This window comes from Anolis carolinensis, chromosome 1 (genome assembly GCF_035594765.1).
Source record: "Anolis carolinensis isolate JA03-04 chromosome 1, rAnoCar3.1.pri, whole genome shotgun sequence".
Lineage (NCBI taxonomy): Eukaryota > Metazoa > Chordata > Lepidosauria > Squamata > Dactyloidae > Anolis > Anolis carolinensis.
The window spans coordinates 119,463,982-119,480,165 of record NC_085841.1 but is presented as its reverse complement, the minus strand read 5'-3'; the positions used below and the strand labels follow the sequence as shown (position 1 = coordinate 119,480,165).

The following is a 16,184-nucleotide window of genomic DNA, read 5'->3' as shown; positions in this document are numbered from 1 at the left end:
TGGTTAATAGGACATTCAATAATTTGGAGGACCAAAATTATGGTGACATTTTACCCGATGTGATACTTTTAACCTGATCTGTGGCTTGGATGTTTAAATTTGGTTGGTATAGTACGTTTTTTAATTATTGCTTATTGTTTATGTTTTTACGTAATTTATTTTGTTTTGATGTGTTTGATCTTAATTATTATAAGTTTATTTATTCAAATTTTATGTGGGGTCTATTTTTACTGATGTAATGTTTTGATGGATATTATATGTTGCTTTTGTTGCATTGTTGTTGTCTTGTAAACTGCCCCGAGTCCCTCCAGGGGGATGGGGTGGGATACAAATAAAGTTGTAGTAGTAGTAGTAGTAGTTATTATTACTACTACTATAGGAAGGCTCCAAGTTATGTTATGATTATATATATTCTCCTGAGCAGAAGGAAAGAGCATAGCAGTGGTAAATCCCCACACAAAGGGAAAGGGGCTTCTCTGGGTGCATCTCCACTGCAGAATGAATGCAGCCAGGCACAGCTTGAACTGCCTGGTTCAATGTGATGTGAACATGGGCGCTGTCATTTGACAAGGTCTTGCTTCTCAACTCAGAGGCGCTTGCGGGGCTCCGAGGTCTGGCAAAGCCACCAGCCAAGGCACCAGGCTTTGCCTTGCCTGCTTGCCCTGGCTGGCACATATGGGACCGACAGTCAACATGGCTTTCCCTTCTTCCCCTGCCTTGCCTGGTTGCCTTGGAGCTGCCAAGGCTGGGCAAGGGAGGCCAAGAAGGGAGGTACTAAAGGGGGGGGGGGGGCTTCTCAACAGGAAATGTGTAGGTTTGTATGGGTTCCTCTCTCTCTCTTTCTCCTTTTCTCTTTCCCCGCTCCCTCTTTCTTCCTCTCTCTTTTCCCTCCTTCTTTCTGCCTCTCCCCCCTCTTTCCTGCTCTCTTTCTATCTCTCTCTGACCCACACCCAAACTCAGTTTGGGAGGCTCAAACAGTCAACACGTGTGTAAACACACACACACATGCATAAAGACATAAAGGTAAAGGTTTCCCCTAACGTTAAGTCCAGTCATGTCTGACTCTGGGGGTTGGTGCTCACCTCCATTTCTAAGCCGAAGAGCCGGAGTTGTCTGTAGACACCTCCAAGGTCATGTGGCCAGCATGACTGCATGGAGTGCCGTTACCTGCCCACCAGAGCAGTACCTATTTATCTACTCACATTTGCATGTTTTGGAACTGCTAGGTTGGCAGAAGCTGGAGCAACAGTGGGCGCTCATTCAGCTCCCGGGATTTGAACCTGGGACCTTTCGGTCTGCAAGTTCAGCAGCTCAGTGCTTTAAAACACTTCGCCACCAGTCACAGGGGAGTTCAGTAATGAACAACACCTTAATTTTTGTTTTTAATTTACAATGGCATAATGTACTATACATACACACACACACTATTTCTAGTACCTATGTATCTATCTATCTACACACAGTATATACATACACACACACTATGTATATACTATCTATCTATACACACTACGTATATGTATATATAATATATACAAATTCACAGCAACCCAATATATAAATATCGTGTGTATAGAGAGATATAGTGTGTGTGTATAGTATATTATATATGATGTATATACACACAATATACATATACATGTGTGTGTGTGTATATATATATATAATACTATTACTGATGAACAGAGTATATTTTGCCATGAGTTATTGTTATTCCTATATTGATTTATACCCTGCTTTATCTTTCCCGAAGGGGACTCAGATTGGCTTAACACAAAAGCACCAGTGCAACCATTTAAAGTACAGTACACATATATGTGGACATTAAAATAATTCAACCAGCCTGATCCAACTAAAGAAATCAGCCATAGCAGAGCGCCTGATGGACAGAGTATATTACTGGAGAACACAGAAATGCTGGACCACTCCGACAAACACCATGTCAGGCTACACAGCAGAGCCATTGAAATCCAGAAGCAAGTGGACAATCTCAACAGAAAGGAAAAACCATGAACAAAATCTGGCTGCCAGTATTACAAAATTCTAGAATCAGGACAGTAAATAAAGAACAACACTCAAAAAGCAGGGGGATTTCAAACATTAAACAATCAGGGACAGCTAACGTTTTTCCAACAAAGGATTCCCCCAGGTAGGAAGCAGCCAGGCTTTGAAGCTGCAAGGCCATTCAATGCTAATCAAAGTGGCCGATTGCAAGGTGGCTCCGACAGAGAAGAGTTCTTTCTCCCACCCTGGACTTTCCACTGAGATATAAACCCCACTTGCCTAGTTTCCAACAGAGCTCACAACCTCTGAGGATGCCTGCCACAGACGTGGGCTTCGTCAGGAGAGAAGGCGTCTGTTACATGGCCATACAGCCCGGAAAAATCACAGCAACCCATTCCAGTCTCCTAAATGGCGTCCAATGCCATGGCATCGCATGCGCAGCATATACGGCATCCCTTGGGTGGCTTTTGGAAGCCAAATCTCAGGTTTAATTAAGGCTGTTTCGCAGGCTTCCCCCCCCCCCCCCCCCCCCCCACTCTGGCAAGGAATGAATGCATCCTCGGAGGCGGTTCTTTCTTTCAGAGGAAGGAGCTGGCAGAGGGGTTTGTTTCACTGGTGGCCTCCCATGCAAATGCCCCCCTGGGCTGACCCTGCTTAGCTTCCAAGGCCGGCGGGGATTGGGTGTCTGCCTGCACTCCAGGAAATATTATTGACAAAGCGGATCCATACTATACAATGTAGAAATACATACAATGTGGCACTCCTCTCTCCCATGTTTCCCCCTGGAGGCAGGAGCGAGGCCTTTTCATCCTCAAGGAGATAGATCACCATAGATCACCCAAGGAGATAGATCACTCGCTCGCTCTCCTCCAGCGACATTGCAGCCTGGGCAGACTCAGAAAGAAGGCGAGTCCTTCCTTACCTTCCTTTTGGGCATGATGCTCCCCCTCTTTCTCCTTCTCTCTGTCTCCTTGCCGAAGGCTTCTGCGTGGATTGTCGCAAAATCCCCGGGTCGCCAAGCAAAGCAAAGCAAAGCAAAGCAAGCCAAGGAAGGAAGGAAGGAAGGAAGGAAGCAATCGGCGACTTCTGCCCACCTTGCGCCTCTCTCTGCTCTCTGTGCGTGAAGGGAGGGGGAGAGAATGCAGAGCTGCCTTGCGATTGGCTGCCCACCTCGTTGGGCTCCGCCTCCTTCTGTGTTCCCTCCCCCTCTGGAGTCCACACACACACACACACACACACACACACACACAGAGGCGCCTTGGGGTGCATCTGCTGCATCTATACCAGGCATGGGCAAACTTCGGCCCTCCAGGTGTTTTGGACTTCAACTCCCACCATTCCTAACAGCCGGTAGGAATGGTGGGAGTTGGAAGTCCGAAACACCTGGAGGGCCCAAGTTTGCCCATGCCTGATTTACAGCTTGGCACCACTCAAGGCTATGGAATCCTGGAAGTTGTAATTTGGAGAAGCACCAGCAGCGTTTGACAAGAGATGGCTAAAGACCTTGTGGAACTACATGGCAATGAACATGGTGTCAAACTGCATACATTCTGCAAGGCCATTCAATGCTAATCAAGGTGGCCAATTGCAACATTCACATTTTCCACCAACAGACAAGAGTTCTTTCTCCCACCCTGGACCTTCCACAAATATATAAACCCCACTTGACTAGTTTCCAACAGGACTCAACCTCTGAGGATGCCTGCCAATAGATGTAGGCGAAATCTCAGGAGAGAATGCTTCTGGAACTTGGCCATACAGCCCAGAAAACAAACTAGTGATTCCGGCCATGAAAGCCTTCGACAATACATTGCATCCATTCTGTAAATTAAGAAATCCCCTGGATGCAGCTGCAGAATTGTTGCGCTTTAACTGAACATAGAGTGTTGGTGCACCCCAATTGTGTACAAGTGCTTAGAGTGCTAGCCACTTGGCAAGGGTCCTAACTAAAAGCGTTGCCATTATAACAATGCAGTAGAAGCGAGGGATGTTATCCCATGAGTTTACTGCAGACCCTCTGTATCCACAGATTCTGCACCTATAGATGTGCAAGCATCCATGACTATATATATATATACAGTAGAGTTTCACTTATCCAACATAAACGGGCCAGCAGAATATTGGATAAGTGAAAATGTTGGATAATAAAGAGGGATTAAGGAAAAGCCTATTAAATGTCAAATTACGTTATGATTTTACAAATTAAGCACCAAAATACCATGTTTTACAACAAATGGACAGAAAAGGCCATTCAATATATGATAACGTTATGTAATAATTACTGTATTTACGAATTTAGCACCAAAACTTCGCAATGTATTGAAAAATTGACTACAAAAACATTGACTACTAAAAGGCAAACTGCATTGGATAATACAGAATGTTGGATAAGCAAAGTTTGGATAAGTGAGACTCTACTGTATATACACACACACACATATACATACTAGCTTGGGTACCTGACATTGCCCGGATTATTAGAAGTACATTTTTTTTTATTTTACAAAAAGCATAAGGTTGTGGTTGTACTGCAACTCACATCATGCCAGATTAACCCCCTAAAACTCTATCAATACTTAAAGTTTGTCATGTGCTCTAGATGCATCATCGGTGGGGTTCAGTCTTCTCTCCAACTGCAGGATGAATCACAACTCCCACCATGGTGGGTCAGTCTTGTCAAATCCCTCCAGCAGGGCTGTAGCCAAGGGAGGGGAAGTAGGGGTTTTGGGGTTCAACCCCCCCCCCCCGAAATTTTTCAGGTTAAAAAAGAGCTGGTTTTCTCATGAACTTTAACTGATTAACCAAACCCCCATAAGTGTCCACTGAAGTTTATCTGTCTTGAGTGTCCACTGAAGTTTATTGATAGAGCCTGATTTCTAAATTATTTTGCATTATGGAATTACTCTTCATGATTTGCTAAAAAAAAGTTTCAACCCCCCCCCCCTCCCCAATTTTTTTTCTGGCTATGGTCTGTACATTCAGTTGGTCATGGGGGTTCTTCTGTTAGTGTTCCGGTCCATCATCAGTGGGGTTCAGAATGCTCTTTGATTGCAGGGGAACTATAAATCCCAGTACCTACAACTAGAAAATGTCAAGGACAATTCCATCCCAACTCCACCAGTATTCAAATTTGGACATATTGGATATGCGTGCCAAATTTGATGCAGAGCCATTGTTGTTTGCGTTCACATTGCTCTCTGGTTGTAGGTGAACTGTCATTTCTATAAGTCAAGGTGAATTTTCCCCAAAGCCCTCCTGTATTTTTTGTTGGTCATGGGGGTTCTGGGTGCCAAATGTAGTCCAGGTCCAATGTCTGTGGGGGTCATGGTGCTCTGACTTGATGCAGAGTGAACTACAACTTCCCTCATGTGAAGCCAATCCCCCAAACCCCTCTAGAATGTTTAGTTGCTGCTCAGTTCTGCTCTGTTTGTTGTGCAGACAGAGTTGAAAGGAGGAGGAAAGGGCCAAGGGAGAGGCAGTGAGTGGGGTCATGCAAATTCCACACCAATTGAGAGAGTAAGAAACACTGGGATGTTTGCGATGGAGGGAACACACACAATCTAGGATGAAATTGTCCCCAAATGAAAGCATTCCTTGGGTGGTAGGCTATAGTGTTTGGGAAGGACATTGGCAGGGTTAGTGCTACATATTCATGGTGCTCACTATAACCTGAAATGTCATTGGAGGGAGTGCTTTCCTGTCTGTGGAACTGGGCACCCCAGCCACATACAAACATACTTATTTTCACTTTTATTATGTGTAGATAGATAGATAGATAGATAGATAATAGAACCTTAAAAAAGCAATCCTTGACACCATTTTACTGTGCCATTGTATATAATGGAACTTAAACATCCATGGAGGATCCTGGAACTCAAACCCAGTGAATACAAAGAGCCCAGTGTATTTTATGCCTGGGAAAGTAGTGGACATTCATCAAACTTTTATTTAAAGAAATTGATATTGGGTTTCAGTTCAATAACGTCATAGAAGCGATTTACGAAAAACAAAAAGCAAAATTTTTAATAAATGGACAATATATAGAGGACATAATTATTAATAAGGGTACCCACCAGGGTTGCCCTCTTTCCCCACTAATCTTTATTTTTGAAATAGAAATTTTATTGAAGAATATAAGACTAGACAGACAAGACAAACAATTAAAAGGAACAAAAGTAGCCAAATATGAATTCAAAACAAGAACATTTGCCAATGACATTATCTGTATAATTGAGGACCCAAGAAATCAAATATTACAATGGATAAATAAGATAGAAGAATTTGGATTGGTAGCGGAATTTTACTTAAATAAAAAGAAGACAAAATCCTAACAAAAAAATATGACCAGAAAAAACAAGAAGAAATAGAGAATATGACAGTTATCCAGACAACAAAGAAAATTAAATATTTAGGAATATGGATCACGGCAAAAAATGCTCACTTGCTCAAAAATAACTACCAGACAAAATGGAATGAAATCAGTAAAGACCTGCAAAATTGGAAAAATTTGAAAATCTCTTTATTTGGACGTATAGCATTAATCAAGATGAATGTATTACCAAAACTCTTGTACTTATTCCAAAACTTACCAATTATACGTAACAATAAAACTTTCAAGATGTGGAACAAAGAAATATCAAAATTCATCTGGAAAGGAAAGAGAGCAAAAATAAAATTTACAATCATGACTGATGATAAAAATGGGGTGGGGTGGGGGGCTTTGGCCTTCCCAATCTAAAACTTTATTATGGAGCATGTGCATTAACATGGACAAAAGATTGGGCAACCTTAAAGAAAGATAACATTCTGTCACTAGAAAGCTTCGATTTAAGGCGCGGATAGCACAGATACCTCTGGTATGGAAAAAGAAAGGTTGAAAAAATTTTTGGAAACCACTTTATCAGATCTTCATTAATTAGGACTTGGGAGACATATAAAGAAATGATATATACAAAGACACCCTTATGGGTATCACCTTTAGAGGCTAATCAGAAAAAACACTTGGGATGGACCAAATGGCCAACTTATAGAGAAATTTTGATAAAAATTAATGGTGAATATCAACTTAAATCCCAAGAAAAAATAAGAAAAAAATGATAAAATATAGTGGTTTTAATATGTCCAAATAAAAGAACAATTTGTGAAGGACAAAGTAATGGGTATCAATGAGAAAGAAATTTTTTGGGACAAGTTATTACAAAATGACAGGAAAGAAATTACTAAGATTTACAAAGTTTTGCTAGAGTGGTCCACAGAGCCAGAAGCAGCCAAGAACTGTGCAATAAAATGGGCAAGAAACATCGGACGCCCAATCAGATTTGAAGAATGGGAAAAAATTTGGAATAAAAAATTAAAATATACGTATACTTCAGATCTTCAGGAAAATTGGTTTAAGGTGTTCCACTGGTGGCACATAACACCAAAAAAAAATAGGAATAATGTACAAGAACACTCAAAATAAATTGGAAATGCAAAAAACAAGAAGGAACTTATTTTCATACTTGGTGGATTTACCCAGAAACAACAAAATTTTGGAAAAAAACACATGAAGAAACACAAAAAATATTGGAAAAAGTATTTTTAATGAAACCAGAATTTACCCTTCTTGGCCTAACGGAAAACATAACAACCTTTACCCAGAATGATGACATTATCTTTACATATCTAACTACAGCCATAAGGATAACCTTTGCTAGACACTGGAAATCAGGAGAAATTCCAACAAAAGATCTCTGGTTGGACAAACTTGATGAAATTTATGATATGGACAGATTGCCTTTCTTAATAAAAGAAAACAGGCAAACCAATAAGTATGACAGACTGGAAGAAATATGAAGAATATAAAAAGAAAGCAACTGATTAAAGGAAACAACAAGGAGAACCCGAGAAATGAAAACATGAAGGAGACCAAGAAACAAGAAAAGACTATTACTAATTGAAGATAGAACCACAAAGAGTAGAAAACGGAAGACCAAACAGACTCTCATTCCTAATACCCTCCTTTACTCCCCCCTATTCCATTTTATTTCCTATCTCATTTTCCCCCTCTTCCTACACTTGTATCCATTTATCTATTTACTTATATCTTTTATGTAATGCACTTAAGAAATATGAATAAAAATCTATTTTAAAAAAGAAAGTACAGAATTTTTTTTAGTCAATTAGTAGGACTGACTTATTCACAACTGCTTATTTTGTTCATAATTTACAATGCATGACTGAGGATCCTATGGAATACACTCCACAATTAATCTGCGGGGATGACTGATTAATTAATCACTGGTCATATTTTTTCTAATTTATTATGCATTATACAATGACACCTGTGGGATATATATTTGCAATAAATCAGTAGGACTGACTTATTCATAACAGATATTATTTTGTTGATACTGTAATTCATCAGGTGTAACTCTGAAATTGATGGAATATATATCATAGTCTGGATGACTGATTGATTCATAGCTGATATGTAATTCTTTATTGGAACCTATGGAATATATTTGCAAAAAAAATAGAATTTATTAATTTATACATAATACTTTAAAAATGTGGCTACTAGATAGGTTTCCTATTGGGAATGTGCAGTGCCATGCCATTATTGCGGCCTTCAAACAAGACAAAGGAGTTTCAATTTTCAAATCACCACATTGCTTTACTAGTATGAGCTGTGCCAAGGAAAATTGGCAGGTATGAAGCCCTACTTGGTGAATGATATTATGAAGTCCTATAACCCTGTAACAGTCAGAGAAATTGGGTAACAGCTGGTATTGCCAGGTCTGTATGCTGAGTTATGACATCTTTCAATAACCATCACTAATACCTAGGCAGATGGACCTACCAAAGTCATCCACTTCTGATCTGAAATGTCTGTCCCATGTCCAGCTATTCCTTTACATAAATAGTCTATTTTTACCAAGCCGTATTAAAGTTCAGAAGATGAGTGAGCCTACAGATATTGATGATGGAATTTCTGATAGAATCGGAGAGCTGGAAAGGGTCTTAATGATGATCTAGTTCTAGTCCTGTCCACGGCAGAAACCTTCCATGAGAGGTGGGCACCTAACCTTTGTTTAATAATACAGTAGAGTCACACTTATCCAACATAAATGGGCCAGCAGAACGTTGGATAAGCAGGTATGTTGGATAATAAGGAGGAATTAAGGAAAACCTATTAAACATCAAATTAGATTATGGTTTTACAAATTAAGCACAAAAACATCATGTTTTACAACAAATTTAACAGAAAAGTAGTTCAATACACAGTAATGCTATGTAGTAATTACTGTATTTATGAATTTAGCACCAAAACATCACAATGTATTGAAAACATTGACTACAAAAACATTGACTACTAAAAGGCAGACTGCGCTGGATAATCCAGAACATTGAATAAGCGAATGTTGGATTAGTGAGACTCTACTGTAATAGGAAACCTCTGTTGCAGCCTTCTTCCGCCTTCACAGCTGCTGCAGCATGTACTGTTGAGGTCTTCAGATTGTTCTTGGTCTGGATCCTCCCCAGCAGCCCCTTCTGGGAATACATGACTTCAATGGTTATACCTGCATGTTCATTGGAACATGCAAGCCCCTCACCTCAACACTGTGACAATCCATCAAGGGGGTAGATAGGTACATAAACCTGGGTAGATAGGTATATAAAATAGGTATAAAATCAAACATTTACTGATGATCAATCAGCAATTTGCAAGGCTTGCTAAACAGGCTGGTTTTCTCTTTTTGTGACATACAGTTGAAGCATTTTCTGCAGAGTCCACTGTAAATACTGTATATTATTGCTAACCGATTTGTTTAAATGTTTGAAACAGTCAATAGGCTGTTTTACAGTTGCCAAATTTTTCATGACTCCAAAATTGAGCTAAGGGGACCTCCTTGGGGTCGAGACCCACAGTTTAAGAAACAGTGCTTTAGGATGCATGCCATATCTTTCACCATGCACTGGATAGGCTTGGGCTGTAAGTAGCAAGTGGCAAGGAATACTGTTTTGTCACCATTGATACATATACATCCCATTGGTCCTCCACAAAACTGAAGCTCATATCCCTTTTATCACATAATAATCCAGTGAGTTAGATTAGGATGAGAGAAAGTGTCTGACCCAAGTTCAACTAGGAATATTGTGGCCAATTGGGAATTCCTCTTTTCTGAATCACCATTCTAAACAATACAGACTCTCTCAGATACTTTTTCTGCTAGACGTGTCCTGTATATTTATTTACCTTCCCACGAGTGTTCTAAATATTTCTGGAGGTGGTTTTAAGGGCTGGAGCAAATTTATTTTTAAATTAGGGCTGACTGATCCCAGTAAGTGCTCTGGACATAACCCTGTGGTCTTGGCTGCACTCTGTGGTCTGGAAGCCTCTAAAAAATTGTAACAGTCTATTGAGCCTTAAAAGAGTTGGCTGCTTCAGTCCAGGTTCAGATGGAAGGTAGAAGAAACTGTTGGTAGCACTTTCCAGAAAATTATTTCCCATGAGTTCAGATAATGAACTGATATTATTATTTTAAAAAAGAAGTATCCAATACACCCAGAACCAATAAGGCCGTTCTATCATTGGGAGTTCTTGGAAAGGTTAGTTTAGAAATGATTTGTCCTTGCCTTCTTCTGAGGCTGACAGAGTATGGCTTGCCTGAGGTCGCCCAGTGGGTTTCCATGGCCAAATGTGGATTCAAAACCTGATATCCCAGAGCCCCAGTCCAACACTCAAATCATCCTGTGAAAGATTCTGTGGGTGATTGTGGATCAGGAATTTTAGGCTACCATAATTTTAGGCCCCAGCTGTACCACAAAAATTATAACAAATATACTTTGTGTAGTACTTTGAGTGTTGAGCTAGGGTCTGTTCAGCGATTTGGAAACCATTGGGTAACCTTGGACATATCACACTCTTTCAGTCTTAGATGACACCCAGGTTTAGAGCAATACCTTTTTTAGACTAACTCAAAGGTCATAAAAATAATGGACCATTATTCCAGGATTCCTCTTCTTTGTGCTGGAAGGTAAACAAAATGAAAACAGCAGGAGAGCCTTGCTGGAGTCTGAAGCTGTGGATTAGACATTTATTCGGGTTCTTAAAAGAGGATGTGGGCAGAGATTGTAGGCATTCAAGTTAGCCTTTCCTATGGCGTGTGCTGTTTCCTAGTTACACCTGCAACTGTCTTTATGGCTGCAGGGAGGAAGAAGCAAAGGATGCTTGATCTCTCCCATTCTCTTCCTTCTAATAAAGATCCTCTCATGTACACATCATACTTGATTTTGAAATGCTGATGTTTTCTGTCTTAGTTCACCTAACTTGATCAAGCTTGTTGATACCACCAACAATCAATCTAATTGTCCAATTAATTGCTGACAATTTTATTTTGATTAGAACTTGAGATGCAGAACACCTGGTACACCATATGTTTTATGGAAGTAATTAATCTGTGGGATGTTTTTTTTTTTTTTTTTTAGAAACCCATACACTCCAAGATTCATGTAACCTTTCCCAGACCATTTGTAGAAAAAAGTGGAACTGACTTTCCTGTATATTTTGATTACAGGAAAGTAAGCAGGAAAATAGTAGGATTGTCTGTCTATGGAGTGGGATAGTTCAAACCGAGTAACACTACACTCCTGTTAATGCTGTGCAGAAGTTGTAAACCTTGCAGTTAAACGTAGTTTGTCCTCCATATCCACAGATTCTGTATCCACAGATTCAACATTCATGGCTTGAAGATATATTTTTTAAAAACATTCCAAAAAGCAAATCTTAATTTTGTCATTTTATATAAGGAACAGCCTTTTATTATACCATTGTTTCTATTGAGACTTGAGCACCAATGGATTTTGGTATCCATGGGAGTCTTGAAATCAGGCTTGCCAGAGACATTAAAAAAAAATAAAAGGGGCTTCTTTGCTTACATCAGTAGGAAAAGAAAGAACAACCTCCTCTGCGAGGAGAATATGGGGTAATGCTGACAGGGGATAGGGAAAAGGCAGAACTACTTAATGCTTTCTTTGCCTCAGTCTTCTCACAAAAAGAAAGCCAGCCTCAACCTCAGCAACATGGAGTGGACGAAGGATTAGGGGAAATCCAACCCCAGATAGGGAAAGAAGTCATTCAGCAATACCTGGCCGCTCTAAATGAATTCAAGTCCCCAGGGCCAGATCAACTACATCCAAGAGTATTGAAGGAACTAGTGGAAGTTATTTCAGAGCCACTGACAATAATCTTTGAGAGTTCTTGGAGAATGGGAGAAATCCCAGCAGAGGATGGCAAATGTGGTCCCTATCTTCAAGAAGGGAAAAAAGGACGACCCAAACAATTACCATCTGGTCAGCCTCACATCGATACCAGACAAGATTCTGGAAAAAATAATTAAGGAAGTGGCCTGCAAACATTTAGAAACAAATGCTGTCATCGCTAATAGTCAACATGGATTTACCAAAAAAAAAAAAAATCATGCCAGACTAATCTGATGTCTTTTTTCAATAGAGTTACGAGCTGGGTAGATGTGGGAATGCCGTGAATGTAGCGTATCTGGATTTCAGTAAGACCTTCGACAAGGTCCCCCATGACCTTCTGGCAAACAAGCTAGTCAAATGTGGACTAGGCAAAACTACGGTTAGGTGGATCTGTAATTGATTAAGCGAACGAACCCAAACGGTACTCACCAATGCGTCTTATTCATCCTGGAAAGAAGTCACAAGTGGAGTGCCACAGGGTTCCGTCCTGTTGTGTTTAACATCTTTATTAATGACTTAGATGAAGGGTTAGAAGGCATGATCATCAAGGTTGCAGATGACACCAAACTGGAAGGAATAGCTAATACTCCAGAAGACAGGAACAGAATCCAAAATGATCTTAACAGATTAGAGAGATGGGCCACAACTAACAAAATGAAGTTCAACAGGGACAAATGCAAGATACTCCACTTAGGCAGAAAAAACTGAATTGCAAAGATACAGAATGGGGGATGCCTGGCTCGACAGCAGTATGTGTGAAAAAGATCTTGGAGTCCTTGTGGACAACAAGTTAAACATGAGCCTACAATGTGATGCGGCAGCAAAAAAACCAATGGGATTTTGGCCTGCATAAATAGGAGTATAGTGTCTAGATCCAGGGAAGACCAGGGAACATCCTCTATTCTGCCTTGGTCAAACCACACCTGGAATACTGTGTCCAATTCTGGGAATTGCAATTGAAGGGGGATGTTGACAAGCTGGAATGTGTCCAGAGGAGGGTGACTAAAATGATCAAGGGTCTGAAGAACAAGCCCTATGAGGAGCAGCTTAAAGAGCTGGGCATGTTTAGCCTGCAGAAGAGAAGACTGAGAGGAGACATGATAGCCATGTACAAATATGTGAGGGGGAGTCACAGGGAGGAGGGAGCAAGCTTGTTTCTGCTGCCCTGGAGTCTAGGACGCGGAACAATGGCTTCAAACTACAGGAAAGGAGATTCCACCTGAACATCAGGAAGAACTTCCTCACTGTGAGAGCTGTTCAGCACTGGAACTCTCTGAGTGTGGTTGAGGCTCCTTCTTTGGAGGCTTTTAAGCAAAGGCTGGATGGCCATCTGGGGGTGCTTTGAATGTCATCTTCCTGCTTCTTGGAGGAATAGAGTTGGACTGGATGGCCCATGAGGTCTCTTCCTACTCTAGGATTCTGTGATTCTATGAAACCACAGTCGATACCAAGTGCCCACTGTACTCCCAATTAATATGTATGACACAGCTGAGCTTCATCGTCTTTTCTACTCCGCTGCCCAACGAGTTTATACCACACTCCTCTCCCGAAATGGGACTGTATATAGTTCAGCCCTCATACACTTATTATAAAATGAGAAAGATACTGAAACTTCAGCTGTCCATTCTACCTATTTAATGCAGCATGTTTAATCTTAAAATTGATGCCTGAATGCTTCTTTAAACAATGGAAGACATCAGTTGCCTTATTATAATCCAATTCTTTTATGTGTTTTTCTACCATATAATATTAACAAATTTCTTAGGATTCTCTCTAAGCTCCAGGTGGAACCTCGATCGGCATTGTCTCTGCAAACTCCCAGACAGCATGTTCTGAGACTTTCCAGAAATGGTTCTCCTTTGGGACTAGCTCTACATCTAATTAATCACTCTGATTTATCTTCACCTTGGGCATTTTGAAATGAATAAGTTCTTGCAAAAATACTCCAAAGTATTTCACTGCATTCCACTCAGTACACATGAACATTCTGAAAAACTCGGAGGAACAAACTAGCGGCCTAAATCATGTTGGTTCATCCCAAATAAAATAGAACTATAGAACTTCATGCATTCTGCATTTCAGAGAGGAAAATGGACTTGTGCAGCCAAGCAGAATTACTGCAGTCAATATGGCAAAAGATACTAATGAGGAAGAACACACAAGCCAGGAGTGGCTGTAGCACTTTGCTTTTGCTTGAGACTACAGGGAAGGTGGGCTTTTACCCCTCTTCTCCCCTCCTCCATCCCTGTTAAGTCAATTTAATGGAATCAAAGGTTGTGACTTGCCTGGTGTATAGCATAGTTTGTCTCAAGAGATTGGTAGGCTAGGCTGTAATGGGCAGAAGACAATTACCATAGTAGGCTGGTACCCATTACATCGGCCATTCCTTCTCAGTTTGTATTTTCATACATTCAGATTCTTGTTTCACAGCATCATTTTTAGAGGTAGAACAATCTTAGAACTTTCTTTCCCTTTGAGAAGGGAAACAGAAGCATAGTTATGCTAACCAAGACAATTCCCTCCATTTCTAGATATCCAGTTGCCCCTCCTCCTGGATCTCCTCACCCCTGTAATGATTTCAGCTAGGATCATGGGTAAAGAGGACCATGCCTGGTGAGTATCCCCTAAACCAGATCAGCCAGGACAGAGAAACAGCTCTGCAGGCTGAAGCAAAGCCACAGAGGTTTATTATGATTCGGTCAAAAAGGATGCAAGTACAAGCAATTTGTTTCAAAAGATACAAGAATAAACTGACAGAGAAATACAGGACATCTTTTATACAGTTCTGACAGCTATTCAGACTTCCTGCTCCCTCCCCGATTGGCTGAAAAAGAGACCGGGTAGGATCCGCACCCAGATTGGTTGGGGGTTCCTGTGTTGTCGCAGCCCACAGGTGGGATTTCCATGGCAGGAAAGAAGATACCTGGTGATTGGATAATTCAAGGAACCAATTCATTACAAGGACACCCCTTGGGAGGGCACAGTTTGTGAGGAAATAGCAGTGTAGATATGCTGATGAGTCCCTGAATAACTCAATAGTTTATGAGAGACAAAGGTGCAAGACCCAAAATAAGAAGCTGTTGTTTCCAGACAATCAAAGGCTTGGCCGGTGGCACTGAGAAGTGAATGGATCTCTATCTATTAAGCCCCCTCTTCTGCGGGATGGGCAGATTCTCAACCTCAAGCTGAATGAACAAACATCCTGAGCTCCTTTTGTTGATAAAGGGGGTCATCTATCTGCACATATACACAAAGACTTGGATGGCTATCTGGCTTGGGAAATAGCTGGAGGAATCCTGGCCATCATCTCCTTTACCAAGGAATTATGTAAATTGGGGGCACAGAGAGGTGGCTGCCTTCAAAAGGCCTTTTGATACATATGTTTGATATAGTTCATCCTTTTAGGGATTGATACAGTACATAAAAGATAAAATTTATACAGAAATCATCAAACTGAAACATTTTATTAAATTGTTATGTATGATAGAGTGTGTAGGGTACAGCTGCTGCTGGGTCTGTTCTGAAACCTCTAGCGCTGTGGTATTTCTCAACTCCGTATTTCCAAAAAATATGTTAATAAAAAGGAAAAAAATCATATTATTTGCTTGAAATCTTTTGGTTTTCTATAAATCTTTTGGGGAGGTGTGTGCCGTGGCTTGCCTACACCCCCAGGTTTAGACATTCAAAATTACAATATGCACATCTAAGCCTTTCCCCCTAAAAAAGCAGATCCCCCCCCCCCCATATTTCAGGATGAAATTACAATCTCAAGGTTTCCATTACTCATAATTTCTATGCTGCTCCCAAGTACCCACTGCTTCATTGCCAATGTTCATTCTGAATTGTGGATTTCTGTGACTCATTTTCCTCTCAGCGTCCTTAGGTTTAAATACAAAAGAGGAAAGTGAGTGTGCATTTACGTTCCTTCAGAATGG

At 40.6% G+C, this 16,184-nt stretch overlaps 1 protein-coding gene across 1 annotated transcript in view; it reads right to left on the bottom strand.

The window, feature by feature from the left end:
- The window catches only part of hmgn3 (high mobility group nucleosomal binding domain 3), a 55,662-nt gene extending 52,529 nt beyond the window's left edge, over window positions 1-3,133 (bottom strand). Inside the window, exon 1 of the mRNA XM_062981477.1 lies at window positions 2,927-3,133. Within this exon, the coding sequence (XP_062837547.1) occupies window positions 2,927-2,941 (15 nt within the window). The 5' untranslated portion in view covers window positions 2,942-3,133. The remainder of the gene's footprint in view (window positions 1-2,926) is intronic.
- Window positions 3,134-16,184: the final 13,051 nt, after the last annotated feature.